We start from the raw sequence: 20,359 nt of genomic DNA on the forward strand, positions 1-20,359 counted from the left end.
CAAGCCATTCTGTTACTTCAGTATATTTATTGTGATGAATCTAGGATTATTTGTATTTCAATATTGGATTAAAAAAAACAAGACCCCTCTTTATAAACTCAGCAAAAAAAGAAAATCTCTTTTTCAGGACTGTCTTTCAAAGATAATTTCGTAAAATCCAAATAACTTCATAGATCTTCATTGTAAAGGGTTTAAACACTGTTTCCCATGCTTGTTCAATGACCCATAAACAATTAATGAACATGCACCTGTGGAACGGTCGTTAAGACACTAACAGCTTACAGACGGTAGGCAATTAAGGTCACAGTTATGAAAACTTAGGACACTAAAGAGGCCTTTCTACTGACTCTGAAAAACACCAAAAGAAAGATGCCCAGGGTCCCTGCTCATCTGCGTGAACGTGCCTTAGGCATGCTGCAAGGAGGCATGAGGACTGCAGATGTGGCCAGGGCAATAAATTGCAATGTCCGTACTATTAGACGCTTAAGACAGCTGATCGTCCTTGCAGTGGCAGACCACATATGACAACACCTGCACAGGATCGGTACATCCGAACATCACACCTGCGGGACAGGTGCAGGATGGCAACAACAACTGCCCGAGTTACACCAGGAATGCACAATCCCTCCATCAGTGCTCAGACTGTCCGCAATAGGCTGAGAGAGGCTGGACTGAGGGCTTGTAGGCCTGTTGTAAGGCAGGTCCTCACCAGACATCACCGGCAACAACGTCGCCTATGGGCACAAACCCACCGTTGCTGGACCAGACAGGACTGGCAAAAAGTGCTTTTCACTGACGAGTCGCGGTTTTGTCTCACCAGGGGTGATGGTCGGATTCGTGTTTATCGACGAAGGAATGAGCGTTACACCGAGGCCTGTACTCTGGAGAGGGATCGTCATGGTCTGTAGTGGTGTGTCACAGCATCATCGGACTGAGCTTGTTGTCATTGCAGGCAATCTCAATGCTGTGCGTTACAGGGAAGACATCCTCCTCCCTCATGTGGTACCCTTCCTGCAGACTCATCCTGACATGACCCTCCAGCATGACAATGCCACCAGCCATACTGCTCGTTCTGTGCGTGATTTCCTGCAAGACAGGAATGTCAGTGTTATGCCATGGCCAGCGAAGAGCCCGTATCTCAATCCCATTGAGCACGTCTGGGACCTGTTGGATCGGAGGGTGAGTGCTAGGGCCATACCCCCCCAGAAATGTCCGGGAACTTGCAGGTGCCTTGATGGAAGAGTGGGGTAACATCTCACAGCAAGTCACTGGCAAATCTGGTGCAGTCCATGAGGAGAAGATGCACTGCAGTACTTAATGCAGCTGGTGGCCACACCAGATACTGACTGTTGCTTTTGATTTTGACCCCCCTTTTGTTCAGGGACATGTTATTCAATTTCTGTCTGTGGAACTTGTTCAGTTTATGTCTCAGTTGTTGAATCTTGTTATGTTCATACAAATATTTACACATGTTAAGTTTGCTGAAAATAAACGCAGTTGACAGTGAGAGGACGTTTCTTTTTTTGCTGAGTTTAGTATGAGCTGAGCTTTGTAACAGAAAAGTTCCAATGACAAGGACAATTTTTTATAAACACAGATAAAATTATTAGAGCTATCCCAGCAAACCGGGAACATTCCTAGAACATTAGCTAAGATTCCCATTAAGTTCTAGTTAGGGTTTTATTAACATTATGATGATAACATCCCCAAAACATTAAAATAATGTTTTTGATAACATTTCATTAAATGGATTAAATTAAATGCTGTGTGTCTATATCACTTTGTAGTTGGCCTACAATACAATCTTCAAATGCAAATTGCCATTAAATCTATAGGGAAACATAATTGGGTTGTATTCCAATCTGCTTTCTTATGCTTCAAGAAACTAGAAATATGTATGCTGAGAATGTTGTGATAATATTAGGTAAAACTTTAATATAACATTTTCTAAATGTTCTTGAAATGTTCTGAGGGCTTCCAAGACAATGTTAATCTGGAGGCGAAAGAAACTCACAGCTGTTTAGGCGAGGTGCTGGCTAGCGGAGTAGAACACTTGAAAAAGATAAGGAGAGCCGCACACTCTAGGGGTTCAGATGCAAAAATGTAATAACCAATGTTTCGAAAGACAAGCTGTCTTCATCAGGGTACCTCCAAGACCAGGGAAAATATATATTGTGTGAACATCAATGGAATAGTATGCTAAACCTAAAACAAATAAAAGTTATAAAAACAGACTCATTTGGAAATTGTGGAACAGTGTGCAACATTGTGGTTATGTTCTGTGCAGCCTTTTAAGTACAGTATGTGAGAATCACAAGAATATTCTTGCAACATCCCAGACAACTCCCATAACTTAATTAAATGTTCTGGGAAACGTTTTAAAAAATTGACCAGGTGTTTTGTCAACATTCTTAAAACATTAAGGGAATGTCGTGTGCAACATAACTTAAACATTGTATGAACGTCATCACAACTGATCATATCTTGTACCCACACTGTTCCCATGACCTAATTAAATGTTCTGGGAACCTTTAAAGAACTCACACACTGTTCTGTCAACATTCTTGCAACATCAAAGGAATGTTTTGTGCACCCTGATACAAACATTATCTGAATGTCAGCACAACTGGACAGTTTTAGTGTTCTGGGAACCTTGTGATATCCTCACAATGTTCCCACAATCTAATGAAACATTCTGGGAACCTTTAAAGAACAGACTAAATGTGTTCTGGGAACGATCTTGCAACATCAGGCGAATGTTTTATACAAACATTGTATAATCATTAGCAAGACTGAACAATTTTTGTGTTATGAGAACAATTTTGGTTTGCTGGGATGATACTGATATTATAAATACACCCAGGGATCATTTTCTTGTAGTTCAAACAAACCCATTCATTGTGCTGTTTTATTTGGAATATCTCTTTAAGAAAGGCGAGACAACATGACACAGGCCATTTCTCAAGCTGCCAGTCAGAGTTGTAGCACTCGGGGCGGTGTCATGTTAAACAAAACAGTGCATTGATGCAATGCACAAAGAGTTGGTTATGTCAATGTGATATTTATCACCTCTGATCAAAAATAAATTAGTGTGAAAATAAGGTCATAGATCACGGGGGCTTAGATTAAGTGTCAGAGGGGGAAATCAATGGCTCTGTGCCTCATGCTAACAGTGGACAGTAGAAAGAGCATTAAAGAGTATTACAAGGTGCTGTGGCCTGGGGATAGCCTAGCCATGCTACACTGAAGCCTGTTTGCCTTTGACACTTTTTAATACAGTGACAAGACAGGGGTTTATAAAGTAGATGAGTTGATTGATGAGGAGAGAACAGGGGCATAATACTGTGTTAAGTCTGCGCAGGGAGCTGCTTGCTTCAGTGGTTGGTGAAACCTGAGACAGTATTGTCTTTGACATTGCAGTTGTAGCTACAAATTGTCTCCCGTGCACTCAGTGGTGGAAAAAGTACCTTTCTTTGTTTATCTGATCTTCAAAATGAACTTACATTTGCGATATATTATAAGTTATGATATTATGGACACTCTGGTTAATGAAACCCCTTTATATTCACTTTTATTGCAAAGTCAAACCTCTTGACCCACATTAAAAGTATAAACCTGTTCAGACGATCATTTTCAGTTGATTCTCCATTGATCCTCAATGGCCATCTCATTGGAGCTTCTCCCTGTTCCAGCTGTGTTTCAGATCATGGTGCTGAGCGCCAGTCTATCAGCACATAAAGGATGGGAATCCGATGGGGCCAATGGGATGCTCCTAATTATCTAATGAGCAGGGAGATAAGGCCGTGATTTGTTGCCATGGCTCTCTTGTTAGGTTAAGTGGAGGGAATCGACAGGACAGTCAGATGTCGACTCTATCAATTCCATTTATTCCCATGTTTAACTACTACACAAAGTTGTAGACGCCAAAGTGCTGCGTTTTGGTTTTGGTTATATTGTACTGTAAAGAAGTCAATGTGTAGTAGTATATGTTGATTTTGACTTTATCTATTCCCTTGTTTAGCTACATTCAGTAGACTTGAGGACGACAAAGTGCTGCGTTTTGGTTTTGGTTACAGTAAAATATAACCTTGATATTGTACTGTAAGAGTGAATTTGCTGTATAAACCACTGTATGTTTTACAAGTGTTTTAGACATCCTATGTTAAGTGGAGGGAACAAACAGGACATTCAGATATCAGCTATCTATTCCCATTTTTAACTACTACAAAGTCGACTTGAGACTGTCTAGGAAGTGCTGTGTTTGGTTTTGGTGATATTGTACTGTATGTGCTGTGTGTACTGTATGTTATGTGTTTTAGACATGCTGTATTAAGCCTATTACTGTGATGATATGGGGTGCACTGTACAAAAATGTAGTGTATGTCAGAGGAGAAGAATAGCCTCTTGAGTTTGTCTCTCATGTAAACAGAGAGAAACTTTCCACCTGGCAACCAAATAATACAGCTGCTTGGAGACCTGGGTAGTTCCCCTGTGTCTTAAAGGTCGCAGTGCTTCAGATGTGCGAGAGCCTCTTGAAAATAACAAAAACAAACCAAGAAAAATGATTAGTCCAACAGCTCACTGCAGGTGTAAAGACTGCACATCGTTTAGTTTCAGTCACACCACAAGTTGCTTTGTTTTTGAATAGACTCGTGAATAGGCCACCGCATTTGTTTGCTTGAAAATTATGCTCACGTCTGTATTTGTGTTTTGCCTACGACAGGAGTGTGTTTTCATTCTCGGCTGCCATAGACAAGTTTCTCAAGAGAAGGAACCAGACCTGGATTCAAATAGTATTTGAAATAGCCTACATTGCGCATTTGCTTTAGCCTGCTTTAGCCTAGGTCGGGAGGGGGAGGAGGGTGGGGTTTGTGCACTTTTGGGACTTTTCTATTAGTACATTTCAACAGGCAAGCACAATTTTAGTATTTTAAATGATTTCAAATAATATTTGAACCTAGGTCTGCTAAGCACACATATTTCTGGTGAGGTTTGCACATGGAGCCCAGGGCAGCTGTTGGAAGTCATGTTTGAGAGATGCTAGATGTGTTATTGTGTAGTAGGCCCTCTCAGCATGCCCCATGTCTCCCTCCACTGTCTCTCTCTTTCGCTCTCTCTTTTGCTCTCCCTTTCTCTCCTTACTCCTCTCTTCCCGCACCTATTGACCATCTTGCACATTATAAATCAACATTGAGCCGGGCTATCCTGCAAGTGGCTAATGAAAGCTAATTTATAAAGCGGCTAAATGGTCCTGACAAAACTCCTAATGAGGAAATCAATAATTTAGTGATTGTTACTCTGCTTACACTAATACATCCCGCTAGTAAGGCTTTGATTCCAGCGAAAAGAAGGCCATTTTTTATTGCATTCAGTTCTGCATGTCAGCACTGTTGTAAGGTTGTTTTTCTCTCTCTCGCAAAATCCCCCATGATGATAAATCATCTGTTGGAGTCTCTGGCTAAATTAACCAATGGCTGTGAGGTGTGCTTTCAAAGAAATCTCTAAAGAAAGTCAAGCATTTAGCTGTAAAGAGACATTGGTGCTCATAAACTTTCTCGATATGGATTTGATGTGATGCTATGAATGTTAGAGCAGCATTCAGTCCACCATCAAATTAAATCAGATGTTATTGGTCACATACACATGGTTAGTAGATGTAGATGCGAGTGTAGCTAAATGCTTGTGCTTCTAGTTCCGACAGTGAAGCAATATCTAACAAGTAATATCTAACAATTCCACAACAACTACCTAATGGAATAAGGAATGGACTGGAATGAGAATATATAAAGGTGAAGTCGGAAGTTTACATACACCTTAGCCAAATACATTTAAATTCAGTTTTTCACAATTCCTATTTAATCTTAGTAAAAATCCTCTGTCTTAGTTCTGTTAGGATCACCACTTTATTTTAAGAATGTGAAATGTCAGAATAATAGTAGAGAGAATTATTTATTTCAGCTTTTATTTCTTTCATCACATTCCCAGTGGGTCAGACGTTTACATACACTCAATTAGTATTTGGTAGCAATGCCTTTAAATTGTTTAACTTGGGTCAAACATTTCGGGTAGCCTTCCACAAGCTTCCCACAAAAATGTGGGTGAATTTTGTCCCATTCCTCCTGACAGAGCTGGTGTAACTCAGTCAGGTTTGTAGGCCTCCTTAATCGCACACGCTTTTTCATTTCTGCCCACAAATTTTCTATAGGATTGAGGTCAGGGCTTTGTGACGGCCACTCCAATACCTTGCCTTTGTTGTACTTAAGCCATTTTGACACAACTTTGGAAGTATGCTTGGGGTCATTGTCCATTTGGAAGACCCATTTGCGACCAAGCTTTAACTTCCTGACTGATGTCTTGAGATGCTTCAATATATTCACATAATTTTCCTCCTCATGATGCCATCTATTTTGTGAAGTGCACCAGTCCCTCCTGCAGCAAAGCACCCCCACAACATGATGCTGCCACCACCGTGCTTCATGGTTGGGATGGTGTTCTTCGGCTTGCAAGCCTCCCCCTTTTTCCTCCAAACAGAACAATGGTTATTTTGGCCAAACAGTTCTATTTTTGTTTCATCAGGCCAGAGGACATTCCTCCAAAAAGTACAATCTTTGTCGCCATGTGCAGTTGCAAACCGTAGTCTGGCTTTTTTATGGCGGTTTTGGAGCAGTGGCTTCTTCCTTGCTGAGCGGCCTTTCAGGTTATGTTGATATAGGACTAATTTTACTGTGGATATAGATACTTTTGTACCTGTTTCCTCCAGCATCTTCACAAGGTCCTTTGCTGTTGTTCTGGGATTGATTTGCACTTTTCGCACCAAAGTGCGTTCATCTCTAGGAGACAGAACGCGTCTCCTTCCTGCGCGGTATGGCGGCTGCGTGGTCCCATGGTGTTTATACTTGCGTACTGTTGTTTGTACAGATGAACATGGTACCTTCAGGCGTTTGGAAATTGCTCCCAAGGATGAATCAGACTTGTGGAGGTCTAAAAAAAAAAATTCTGAGGTCTTGGCTGATTTCTTTTGATTTTCCCATGATGTCAAGCAAAGAGGCACTGAGTTTAAAGGTAGGCCTTGAGATATGTCCACAGGTACACCTCCAATATGCTCAAATGATGTCAATTTGCCTATCACAAGCTTCTAAAGCCATGACATAATTTTCTGGAATTGTCCTAGCTGTTTAAAGGCACAGTCAACGTAGTGTATGTAAACTTCTGACCCACTGGAATTGTGATACATTGAATTATAAATTAAGTGATCTGTCTGTAAACAATTTTTGAAAAAATGACTTGTGTCATGCACAAAGTAGATGTCCTAACTGACTTGCCAAAACTGTAGTTTGTTAACAAGAAATTTGTGGAGTGGTTGAAAAACGAGTTTTAATGACTCCTACCTAAGTGTATGTAAACTTCCGACTTCAACTGTAAATATATGAATGAGCAATGACAAAGCGACATAGGCTAAGATGCAATAGATAGTATAGAATACAGTATATACATTTTTGATGAGTAATGCAAGATATGTAAACAGTATTAAAGTGGCATTATTAAAGTGACTAGGGTTCCATTTATTAAAGTGGCCAATGATTTCAAGTCTGTATGTAGGCAGCAGCCTCTCTGTGCGAGGGATGGCTGTTTAACAGTCTGATGGCCTTGAGATAGAAGCTGTTTTTCAGTCTCTCGGTCCCAGCTTTGATGCACCTGTACTGACCGTGCCTTCTGGATGGTGGCGGTGTGAACAGGCAGTGGCTCGGGGGGTTGTTGTCCTTGATGATCTTTTTGGCTTTCCTGTGACATCGGGTGCTGTAGGTGTCCTGGAGGGCAGGTATTTTGCCCCCGGTGATGCGTTGTGCAGACCACACAACCCTCTGGAGAGCACTGCGGTTGTGGGTGGTGCAGTTGCCTTACAAGACGGTGATACAGCCTGACAGGATGCTCTCAATTGTGCATCTGTAAAAAATTGTGAGGTTTTTAGGTGACAAGACAAATTTCTTCAGCCTCCTGAGTTTGTTTAATGCCTCATTAAATTCACTTATTAAACTGAACTCCAATGTGTACTACATGTACAGTACAGAATCTACAAAGAGTAGCTAATATTCCTCATTCAAAGACTGCTTCATCTGTTTTTGCCAGGCGAAGGAGGTTTGAACATCTTTCTTAACACATGTTGATAGATATCTTCTTTCCCCACTTAATTCTTGCTCAAAGGGGGATGAGCTGTGAGTTATTATTAATTTTTCAAGGCTCACTAACTCTATGGGCAGAGTGCAAAGTAATCTTTGCTGGCCAAACTGTGGCTACCAGAGCGTTTAGTAATATTGATTCACCTTGTAGGCGTTTTAAGCCTGGAGAGTCTATAAGAAATCCTGTCTTCATAGAGATTTTTGTTCTCTGTTCTGTATGATCATTTCCCTTTGGGTATTAGGCCTACAGTTATCCATTCTCACTCAGCGGTCCACGTGGATTATTTCAGAGTTTCTATTTCCTTTGTTTTACAGCTTGCTCTGTCTTAAGATGTAGCCTACATTCTGCATCAATCTTCAGATTAACGTCTGGGACTGTATTCATAAAGCATCTCAGAGTAGGAGTGTTGGTCTAGGATCAGTTTGACCTTTTAGATTGTAATGAATGGACAGTGGGGACCAGATCCTAGATCTGCACTCCTACTCTGAGACGCTTAATAAATACAAGCCGGCTCAGTAAAGTAAAAGCATACAGGCTCTATACAGAGTATCATGCTGTTATAAAGACAGATGGTGACTCTAAGTAGCAGGGTCATTGATCATCAGGCTTAGCACTGGGATCATGTGTCCCTAGGAACCAGGGGAGCAGCACCCCAGTCCTCAGTTAATTGAAGGGCCAGTTAGATTACCCTCTCTCACCCCTTGCTGTGTTTTAATGCAAGGTATCCACCCCACATACTCTAGTGGTTAATCGGCTTTACGTTAGTCTTTGGGCTTCTACGTGTGTGAGGCATTATGATTAATGAATGACGTATGTTTTTGGAGATTGGATTTTGTGAATATGTTTTAAATCCAATATCAAATGTATTTTAAATTCTCAAACAATAGTGGATGGTATTCACTGTAGCGGGTTATAAGGCAGCAGGTAGCCTAGTGGTTTTAGTGTTGGGCCAGTAACCGAAAGGTTGCTGGTTTGAATACCCAAGCCAACAAGGTGAAAAATCTGTCGATGTGCCCTTGAGCAAGGCCTTTAACCCTAATTTGCTCCATGGGCGCCGTACTACTATGGCTGACCCTGTAAAACAACACATTTCACTGCACCTCTCCTGTGTATGTGACGATAAAACGTATTCTATTATTAGATAATTTTTTTGTTGATACACAATGGTGGAGAATACTTCCAAGTCAATTGTGAAAAGTCTGAAATAAATACATTTAAATACAAACTGTACATGAATTAAAGCTATTATAGACAGAAAGCTATTCCATAAAACCCAGACTAACTAAAAGAGAGGAAGAGAGAGAGGGAAATCGCTTCATCCACTTTTTGTATTGCTGACTGCATGGCAGTAGATTTTGATGTGGGGAGAGATAGATTTTTGTTTCCTCCTAGTCCCCTTACACTTCTTGTTGTCTTGTTTTTCAGAACAAAGAATAAGCTGTGGTACTTTGAGTTTGGCACTTCTGAGACCTTCTCGGCCACATGCAAGAAGCTCCACGACTTTCTGGAGGTTGAGGTAAATACAACTGCCTGCTTTCAATTTTGGGAGATTGGGACTAAGTATTTTTATGCCATTTAATGCTATGACTTGTCACTTTTGAATTGCACTACTGTGTAATGAATATGTAATAATTCAACATACACTACTCTCACTTGTACTGTTCTCTGCAACAATAACACATACTGTTAACATGCAAAATGAAGTCTTTTGAAAGCAGACACAATGCAGTGAGAACAAGAAGCAAAAAGTCAAACACCTAGGTACAATCTCCCGGGGAGAGAGAATAATGCCTCTAATCTAGTGCACACCATTTTAAGACACTGAGCACCAGCCACCTCCTGATCCACAAATAGCCTTCCATTTGTACCAATTTCAGTCTGGAAGTGTTGAGGAGGGAGGGAGGCCTCCCCTCTACCCCTCCCACTCCCCTAACGGATCCTCAGCCCAACACACAGGTAATTATCCCGGCACGGCCCTGCTGTGTGTGATATTGAGGGATAATGAAGGTGGTGTCTATCTGATCCATCTCCCCCTCCTCAGAGCCATCAGCGGTGGCAGAGGTCTTCATTAATTAGCCGGGGATGGCTACTTAGTATGGTACTGAAGGGGAGCAGGTTCGGTGTGGAATACAGGCCATGTTTTAAACTCCACTGAGAGAGAGAGGACAGAGAAGTGGCCTGTTATTATACAGCTGGCAACTGAGGGTATTCCTAATATGGATGCCGTACTAGTATAAGGTTGTTAGGAGTCATGGCTGGTGGCAGGTCCCCTTCTGGTGGACATTTCCAGCTTGTCACAGATCAAATGGCTTCGTCACAAACTGTTAATCATCACTCAGCAGTGAACGCTGTCAGATGAGCGATAACTGAGAATCTCTGGCTCAAGCAAAATTAGCATGATCTACCTAACGTTATTTTATTGCTACACAAATGTTTCAAGAGGAACACTTTGATTATTGATATGGTGTAATCACTCTCTCTCTTGCTCCCTCCATTTTCCCTCTCTCTCTCTCTCTCTCTCGCTTTCTTTCCTGACCCTTGTCCTTTGTAAAGTGCGATGGCATCACTCTGGACCTAGACAGCATCTCTTTGGAAGGCATCGCCATTTTAAACATTCCCAGCATGCATGGCGGCTCCAACCTGTGGGGTGAGAGCAGGAAAAGGCGGAGCAACCGCCGGGGAGGGAAGAAGACCCAGGATAAGAGGACAACAGTGCTGGACCCCAAAGAGCTTCAATTTGCTGTCCAAGGTAGCTATCGTAACGATGGATACTGGTGAATTTGAAATGTATTTATTGCAATTCCAACTTTGAGGAAACATTGTTCACATTATCACATTTATTTTACATGGGGTATTTTACATAGGTCCTTTAAGGTCTTTTAAAATGTCAAAGGCTTGCTCATATTCAGGTATGCCTCTTACAGATCAGTACTACAACCAAACATACACAGGATAACAGGCTTGAAATGCTACAACTCAATGGCTGATCGGCTGCCATTTTGTGTATAGATTTGTTAGCATAGAAGACACTTTCTCCTAATAACCTGTGACACTAAGAGGCAAGACCTTGTCCAAGCTCACATTAGACAGATCAGAGACAAACTTTGGGACAACGTTTTCCCTGGCGCTGGTATGAATATTTCACCAATGACAAGTTGAATCACAGTGCTTAGATTTGGTTTGGGATGAAGGGGTGCGGTTTAATGTCACTGTTTCGCACTGTCACTTGACTGGTAATGGCTTGTGTAGGTGGAAGTGGACAACCTGGCCTAATAGGAGCAGACTGAGGGAGCTCAGTGTCAATTCTGCTGCCTTTATGGGCACTGAATACAGAAATATGTCAGATGGGAAGCCCATCAAGGAGAATCTATGAATTAACACATATTATTGTTTAGGAGGAGTTAAGGTCAGCCGGTAAACTGGTAAACTGTCTACTCATGTCTAGTTTGCGGATGATCATCTTAGTCACTTGTTAAGTTACTGTAAACACGCATTTATAACCTTCTTAGGCAATACTATGTAGAGGGTTGTCCTCACATGGAGCAGCATAATGTAGGGAAGTGCAATTCACAGTGGACTAGGGCTACCGCTTACACCTTGATCACAGCGACAGCGTCATTGCGTTTTGGTACACCAGAAGTACATTCATTTCCAATGGAACGCTGCATTTGCTTTGCAGCATTCCATTGCAGAGGCAGTTGTAGTGAGTTCTGTGAGGTGCATACTTTGGATTTATCAAACATATCATCAAATTGTATGCGTAGACCGCTTGACAGAAATGGTGAGTGTTAAACTTTTGTTGCACACATGTCCAGATAATGCTACGTACCATTTTGCGCAATGATGCTGTAGTTGTAATCAAGGTGTTTGTATAAGAAGGTGTACAGTATTTTATTGCAAGGGCATTGTACACATATAGGATCTTAATTTGACCAGCATTGTTGTAGCAAAATAATAGAAAACAGGATTTAAACGCTTAGTCCATACTGTTGCTTGATTGGTGGTTAGGCTATTAGTTGGACAAAAGTAGGCCACATGAAAAGTGCTATACTGTTAATACAACCGTGTTTTAGTGCGGGTTTTCAGTGGATTTATGTAAATCACTAAACTAATCTGCCTTTCCTGCACCGCAGGAAGATTCTCAGCAACAAAAGAGTGATCAAATTAAGATTCTACCTCTGTAGAATGTGGTAGTATTTTGCTGGTGTATTATGTCCAGGCTTGATTAGATCATAGATCAACCAAATCAGATTCATACAGTGCATAGTGAAAGTCAAATAACACAAGACTGGGTATGTGACAATTTTTCATTGTCAAATGTGCAATCATACCAAGGATGTTGTCATGAATTAGTACCACTGCGATGTACACTGCACTGTAAAATAGGCAACCCATTAACTACATATTCTGGGATGTATCCTCCTCAGTTAAAATCAAAGTACCAAATCCATTATCTGCCTGTGTGCTTCGCCAACAGTGGTGTATCGAGGAGATTCCCCCTGCTCTTTAATTTCAGTCAATACGAGTCAAGCACTGATGAATGCACCCATTTGGATCATGCATGTTCTTGCTAATAACATAGGGCATCATCCATTTCACTGAGTTCTACTCTTATAGACTGGGAGAAAGGCAATGGACAGAGCCCTAGAAATGACAGCTTTGGCAAGGGGGGTTAAGATGGTAGTGGTGGTCGGAGATGATCAATTAACACCCCATCGATACACTACAGTAGTCCCTCCCTTCCATTAATTCAGCCAAAAATCATTTGATTTGGTGCAAAGGATTTTTTTTGTTTTATCCTAACCCTGAACCTGAAAAGGCACTTAGTGGCCAGTGAGTGAGGGCTGGTTGCCCTTGCTGAAGGTGTGCTCAAGATGAGAGGCCCAACTTGTCAGATCAGAGAATGGAGTATTAGAGGGGCCCATAAACACCAAGTGCATTAGCCTGGGGGGCTGTGGTGGGGCTGGGGGTCGTGTGGGCTGGGGGCTGTACAAGGTACCCAGAGCACAGAGTGCGAAGTGCGGATCAAACTGGGGAAAAAACGACTGACCTTTCTGGAGCTGTTAAGTCATCCCGCTGTTGACGCCAGGAGACAAGCCCCTCAGGTGGAAGGGAATGGCTATGGGTGAATTATTTAGAACGGGGACAGAGGGGAGTGGTAATGGGGGGAGGGGGGGGACTGATGCCCTGAGACATGTACCATGGAGATTCTAAAGGTGGTCTCAACGTCGTTCACCCACTCCCTCTCTGTCACTCTGCATGTTGTCAGTGGAGTAGAGACTGCACTGGACAGGTATTTGACAATGACAAGGATGCTGGGACTAATCGTGCACTGTGACAACTCGATTATGAGGCGTGGGCTGCCTAATATAGGACTTGGCTGTGTGTGTAAGCCACTGTAACATCTCTGTGACTCAGTCTTGTCTTCTATCTGAGATAAGTGATGTTGATGTGCGATCAGGAACGATTTGGTCTTTATTTGGTCCCCTCTTTTAAAACAGATTGTTTTGAAACCACTATGAGTGTAAAACTACATTTGTATTATTTGTATGACTGTATTTTCCATTTATCTACGAGGACAAGTTGTAGTGCTAAGCGGTTTACCAAAATAATTCCCCCCCCCCCCAGTTATTAAACAGCTAATTGACCGAACTTCAGTTCTATTACTTGAATTCCATTTAGTTCTGTTTTTTTGTGACCCCATGTGAAGTTTTACGAAAGCTTAATCAAATTATTCATGAGAGAAATCAAGTCAAGAACTATGTTGGACGCTGGGCTGAAGGGAGTTGTAGTTTTCATTAAGCAAATATTTAACCTAGTTCAGTGCAGAAACGTGGTAATTAACTACAATGACCATAATCTATTGCGCCTGTTCTTTCTGGCTCAGACAGAGATGGATTGACTTTTATGCCTGCTACATTAGCTTAGATACACAGAGACCACATAAACCACACGAGAGAGAAATGTACACAACACTACTACGAGTGATAGAGATAGAGACAGTTTGTGAAAGTATGCCTTATCTACTTTGAAGAACTCGCAAAATGAATTCTTCAGACAGCTCTGCAGCATACTTATGCAGGGTAGCCTAGCTAAATAGGATGACTACAGACAGTACAGTATGGCTTCTACTGCCAAAGCAGAGATGAGATGATGATTTTAAGGAATGAAAAATAATAAAGCCATCAAATGAAAATTAAGTAATATACACAACTGAAATGTTGTATTATTTCATAGTAAATGTCTATGTTTCTATTGATGTCTACCCAGTGTGGACCTAACAGAGACAATGGAATATTTTCAATGTTTTGGCGATTGAATGATCACTGTTTTTGGCTTTGGAATTTCCATTAAAAAGCTCTAAAATCATTTGAATGTCATCATTTCATAATGCATTTCATGTTTAAAAAAATACATCTAAACCAATTATTTTTTTGTAATTGAACAGAAACTGAACCTACCTCAAAAATCACTAATCGCTCTACACCAACAAGTTTTTATTTTTGCAAGATCTATGTTTCCACTTCACCCTCCACCTTTTGCCCGTTTCAACACTGCATGATGAGTGGATGACGGTCTTCTCTCAGAGTACAGCCCTTGATGATTTGTTCCAAAACCTCTCCGCTATGACCAACTCTCAACCAATAACACTTGACCAGAATGCAGTAGACAGATAAGTGAGAGCAGAGCCATATATTTACATGGCTCTGAGTTAGAGAAACCTGTACGGAAGTGCTGGTGTAACTAGTGTTGCCCTTTAAAAAAAATCACTTGAAAAGAAGAAAGAAAAATAAATCTTTAATCGGTCTGTCTCGTCTGACACGTGCAACCAGTGCCTCTGAGCTCACCCTTTTGAAATCTGGGAAAACTGGAGTCTGTTCTTTCTTCCATGAGTATAGACTTCAGACCAGGCTATAGTTATGCATCCATCACTATTATTATTAATTGAGCACTGCAATGGTTGTAAGATAGTATTATACAGGCATTCATTCATCCTTAGGTGTCTATTGACTCACCTTTGCCTCAATCTAAGTAACATAATAATAAAATCCCCATTAAAATCCGTCAGTTTAAGCTAGAGATTTCAGTTTTTTTTGCATGGGCTGTGTCTCAATCCACCTCATCCGCCTATGTCGGCCTTGGAAGGTGGCAGAGCTACAGAGGTGTTTGTTAGACCATGAGACATCCCGAAAATCGGTCTTTTCAAGAAAACATCTGTAGTGTCCTGAACAGTTTGAACTACTATGACCCCACTATGGAAAAGGGAGACTCTCGCAAACGCGATGTTCTCCATTTTGCTCTACGACCTCCACAAGTGTCACGGGACTCATCTGAAGTACAAACTAATGGAAGTATGGAGGTAGTTTTGTGCCACAAAAAATAGAGTTAAATATTTAGCAAATTCATGAATGTGTTATTCATGCATTTCTATGGACTATAGTAGTAAAGGCCATATTCAATATTTTCTCAAATTATTTTATTTTATTTTTGGGGGATTCAATTCTAAATCAAATAGCTAAATGATCCATGGTATGGCCATCTTAAAATAATTCCAAATGTTAGCTTAGTCCCCCACCCCTCCCCCAACGGCATATACTTAAACAACTGAAGTAGCCTCATGAAAATACTAATACAACCACCACTGTTTATGATAATCATATACCAATCATTTGTTATTTTCAAAAATAGGCAAATTCAAAGCCTTATGAAGCCTTATGTCCATTGACGATCTCCCTGCCCTGACCTTGGTTGCTGAGAGCAGAGCACACTCCTGGCCTTGCCCACAGTAAGCACTCTGGGGTATACTATATGACCTGTGTGTAGCCCCGGGCAACCAGGAATCTCCACACGTTTATCCATCGCTGTGGTGACGCTGTCCATCATACGTGTCAGCCAGGGGCTCTGTGAGCCAGCAGCGCTAACGTGAGAAGGCATGCTGGGAGGGAGGGCCCAGTATCAGGGGGCTAGCACATTGTGTGCACACACACACAGGCATGAAGGCATAAACACACACATACACACACAGGTGTGAACACACGTATTCACACACAAGCACGCACGTGCGAACGCACACAAACTCTCTTTTAGCTCTCATGCCAGGGCAAGCGCTCCATTCACAATTCACAACACAACCCAGCCTGTTGCTATAGTGACAGCTGGACACTACCCCTCAACAGTAACATGCATAGAAATGCAAATGTGGTTGATTCATATACTGTATCTAAGGCATCACTCAAACATCTTAGAAGCCCTGAACATCAGCCTGGCCCTAGCAGCAGCAACCTAGCATTAGCAACAGCACCATACAGTAGCATGATCAATGACAGCATGCTAGTTTGTTCTACCTTACCCACCAAGTCCCTAAAATGGGTCTTAGTTTCAATTAGTGTCTCTCTGCACTCCCAACAGGGCTTAATTTGCGGAGGGGTGAGTAGTCTGAGAGTAGGAGGAGTAACAGGCCCGCTGAAACAGATGGGCTCAGCGCGACACTGGGCTTCCAGCAGGGGCAAAATCAATGCTCATAACCTCAAAACAGAAAATAAATTAATAATTATAGGAAGACAAGATTGCTTTGCATTGCCGGCGCAATCTAATTAATAGGTGTTTTGTTTATGGCTGCTGGTTGTTGTTCTTGTTGCTTCTTTTTTCCTTTCAACAGTGAATATTCAGACTTCAGAGAGCGGAAGGCAAACTGTGCACCTTGAAAAAGAAGCACACTTCCTTTTTGCCTCTTTTATCCCTCCTGTTCTCACCATCTTTCTTCTTCTCCTTCTTCTTCTTCTCCTTCTCCTTCTTCTTCTCCTTCTCCTTCTTCTTCTCCTCCTTCTCCTTCTTCTTCTTCTCCTTCTCCTTCTTCTTCTTACTCAAGATGCATGGATTCCGGAGTTAACCAATGGCTTGATTTAGGATCAATTCAAACTGTAATGCTCAGATCAACAGGATGGTCGAGAGATGGTCTGAGTTCTATGTGTAGCTGTGTTTATGTCTCTGTGTCTGTAGACCCGTCAGACCAGCTGTTGGAGGTGGTGGGTCTGGAGGGAGCCATGGAGATGGGACAGATCCACATCGGCCTGAGGAGCGCAGGAAGACGCCTGGCCCAGTGCTCCTCGGTCACCATCAGGTCAGTACCCCTTGACCACAACCACTGATCACTGTCTGACCACAGTCCCCTTCTTTAATCCCATCCATTCAACATTCTGCCTTTTTGAACACTGTTAACAACATAGAAACAATCTAGATGGAAGACATAACAGAAGTCAAGAATAATGTTTTAAGAGGGATTTTTGTTTGTCGTTGTCAGGACCACCAAAGCCCTCCCCATGCAGATTGATGGAGAGCCCTGGATGCAGACTCCCTGTACTGTAAGTCATGTCAATGTCCCGTGTATTGTGGTTTTAATGTGCTGCACACAGGTGGTTCATATAGAAAGTTCAGAGAAAGAGAAAGTTCATAATAGAAAGTTCATAATCTAATTGTCTCTATGCTCCCACATAAGATATGAACGCTTTAAAGTACCCCGGCAGAAGTTCTTGAGAGGGAAGTTGCATTGTTTTAAATATTTGTAATTTATCATAACTAATATGTAATAACACAACCCTTTCTTTGAATGTGTTCACCTGGTCCCTCAAACTACTCCCCTGCACAAGTACAAGTGTTTGTTTTGTTTTACGTTTTGTTCACTTTTCAAAATGAAATGGCTCAATTTGTGCTGATTAATCCAGTGTTTCCTTTTAATTACAATGTGACTCCTCTGACAGCATCACAGATGAAGTGGAGCCAGAATTTACATACAGATCTTTCAGTCATTATGGGAGAATCTAGTGCATGACAAAACAAGTAGTTTATAAGTGCACTTGTGTCTGTTGGCAAAACTCCACAAATGAAAGTTAGGCTCTGACAATACATAATTGTGTGTTGGATGATTTCCATGGTGAGTTACAGACATCTCAATGCTGAATTTTGAATCAGTCAACCTGTTAAAAGTTCATTAAAATGGGATGTTATCCAACTAATTATTAACAACAACAGTTATGCAAATCATGTCTTGCATGCATAAGATAATTAACCCCATTAATTTGCACTTATAACATGTATTACTACATCTCTATTGTAACGGTTTCTCTCCTCCTCTTCGTCTGAAGAGGAGGAGTAGGGATCAGACCAAAATGCAGCGGGTTTTGAATACATAATGACATTTATTAATAGAACGACGAAACACGAAGAACACTAAATAAACTTCAAAACAAATAAACGACGTAGACCGACCTAAACTTGAGAACTTACAAATACACGAAGAACGCACGAACAGGTACAGACTACAAACAAACGCTACAGTCCCGTGTGGTACGAACATACATACAGACACGGAAGACAATCACCCACAAACAAACAGTGTGAACAGCCTACCTTTATATGGTTCTCAATCAGAGGAAACGTCAAACACCTGTCCCTGATTGAGAACTATATAAGGCTAATTACCAATGACCTAAACATAGAAACACAAAACATAGAATGCCCACCCCAACTCACGCCCTGACCAACTAAACACATACAAAAATAACAGAAAACAGGTCAGGAACGTGACAGAACCCCCACCCCCCTCAAGGTGCGAACTCCGGGCGCACCCCTAAAACTCAAGGGGAGGGTCTGGGTGGGCATCTGTCCGCGGTGGCGGCTCCGGCGCAGGACGAGGACACCACTCCACCATTGTCTTTGTCCCCCTCCTTAGCGTCCTCCGAGTGGCGATCCTCGCCCCCAACCCTGGTCTAGGAACCTTCACACCGGTCCCCCCTAGATAACTCAGGACATAGAGGTAGCTCAGGACATAGAGGTAGCTCAGGACAGAGAGGTAGCTCAGGACAGAGAGGTAGCTCAGGACAGAGAGGTAGCTCATGACAGAGAGGCAGCTCCGGACTGAGTGGCAGCTCCGGACTGAGTGGCAGCTCCGGACTGAGTGGCAGCTCATGACTGGAGGGCAGCTCATGACTTGAGGGCAGCTCATGACTGGAGGGCAGCTCATGACTGTAGGGCAGCTCATGACTGTAGGGCAGCTCATGACTGAAGGGCAGCTCATGACTGGAAGGCAGCTCATGACTGAAGGGCAGCTCATGACTGGAGGGCAGCTCATGACTGGAGGGCAGCTCATGACTGGAGGGCAGCTCATGACTGGAGGGCAGCTCATGGCTGGCTCTGGCGGATCCTGGCTGGCTGGCTCTGGCGGATCCTGGCTGGCTGGCTCTGGCGGATCCTGGCTGGCTGGCTCTGGCGGATCCTGGCTGGCTGGCGGCTCTGGCGGATCCTGGCTGGCTGGCGGCTCTGGCGGATCCTGGCTGGCTGGCGGCTCTGGCGGATCCTGGCTGGCTGGCGGCTCTGGCGGATCCTGGCTGGCTGGCGGCTCTGGCGGATCCTGTCTGGCTGGCGGCTCTGGCGGATCCTGTCTGGCGGAAGGCTCTGGCTGCTCCTGTCTGGCGGAAGGCTCTGGCTGCTCCTGTCTGGCGGAAGGCTCTGGCTGCTCCTGTCTGGCGGAAGGCTCTGGCTGCTCCTGTCTGGCGGAAGGCTCTGGCTGCTCCTGTCTGGCGGAAGGCTCTGGCTGCTCCTGTCTAGCGGAAGGCTCTGGCTGCTCCTGTCTAGCGGAAGGCTCTGAAGACTCATGACAGACGGGCGGCTTTGAAGGCTCAGTACAGACGGACGGCTTTGCAGGCTCAGTACAGACAGGCGGCTTTGACGACGTTGGGCAGACGGGCAGTTCAGGCGCCGTTGGGCAGACGGGCAGTTCAAGCGCCGTTGGGCAGACGGGCAGTTCAGCCGGCGTTGGGCAGATGGGCAGTTCAGGCGCCGTTTGGCAGACGGGCAGTTCAGGCGCCGTTGGGCAGACGGCAGACTCTGGCCGGCTGAGGCGCACTGTAGGCCTGGTGCGTGGTGTAGGCACTGGTGGTAATGGGCTGGAGACACGCACCACAGGGCTAGTGCGTGGAGCAGGAACAGGGCACACTGGTTTCTCAAAGCGCACTATAGGCCTGGTACGTGGTGCCAGAACTGGTGGTACCGGACTGATGGCACGCACCTCAGGGCGAGTGCGGGGAGAAGGAACAGTGCGTACAGGGCTCTGGAGACGCACAGGAGGCTTGGTGCGTGGTGCCAGCACTGGTGGTACTGGGCTGGAGACACGCACCACAGGGAG

The 20,359-nt window shown here is 43.2% G+C and overlaps 1 protein-coding gene across 1 annotated transcript in view; it reads left to right on the top strand.

The window, feature by feature from the left end:
* The window catches only part of LOC120031163 (diacylglycerol kinase beta-like), a 57,120-nt gene that overhangs the window by 33,515 nt on the left and 3,246 nt on the right, over positions 1-20,359 (top strand). The window contains exons 19-22 of the mRNA XM_038976768.1: positions 9,604-9,694; positions 10,732-10,927; positions 17,179-17,299; positions 17,480-17,540. Coding sequence (XP_038832696.1) covers positions 9,604-9,694; positions 10,732-10,927; positions 17,179-17,299; positions 17,480-17,540 — 469 coding nt within the window. The remainder of the gene's footprint in view (positions 1-9,603; positions 9,695-10,731; positions 10,928-17,178; positions 17,300-17,479; positions 17,541-20,359) is intronic.

The sequence above is a fragment of the Salvelinus namaycush genome, chromosome 37, assembly GCF_016432855.1.
Source record: "Salvelinus namaycush isolate Seneca chromosome 37, SaNama_1.0, whole genome shotgun sequence".
In the NCBI taxonomy this organism is placed as follows: domain Eukaryota; kingdom Metazoa; phylum Chordata; class Actinopteri; order Salmoniformes; family Salmonidae; genus Salvelinus; species Salvelinus namaycush.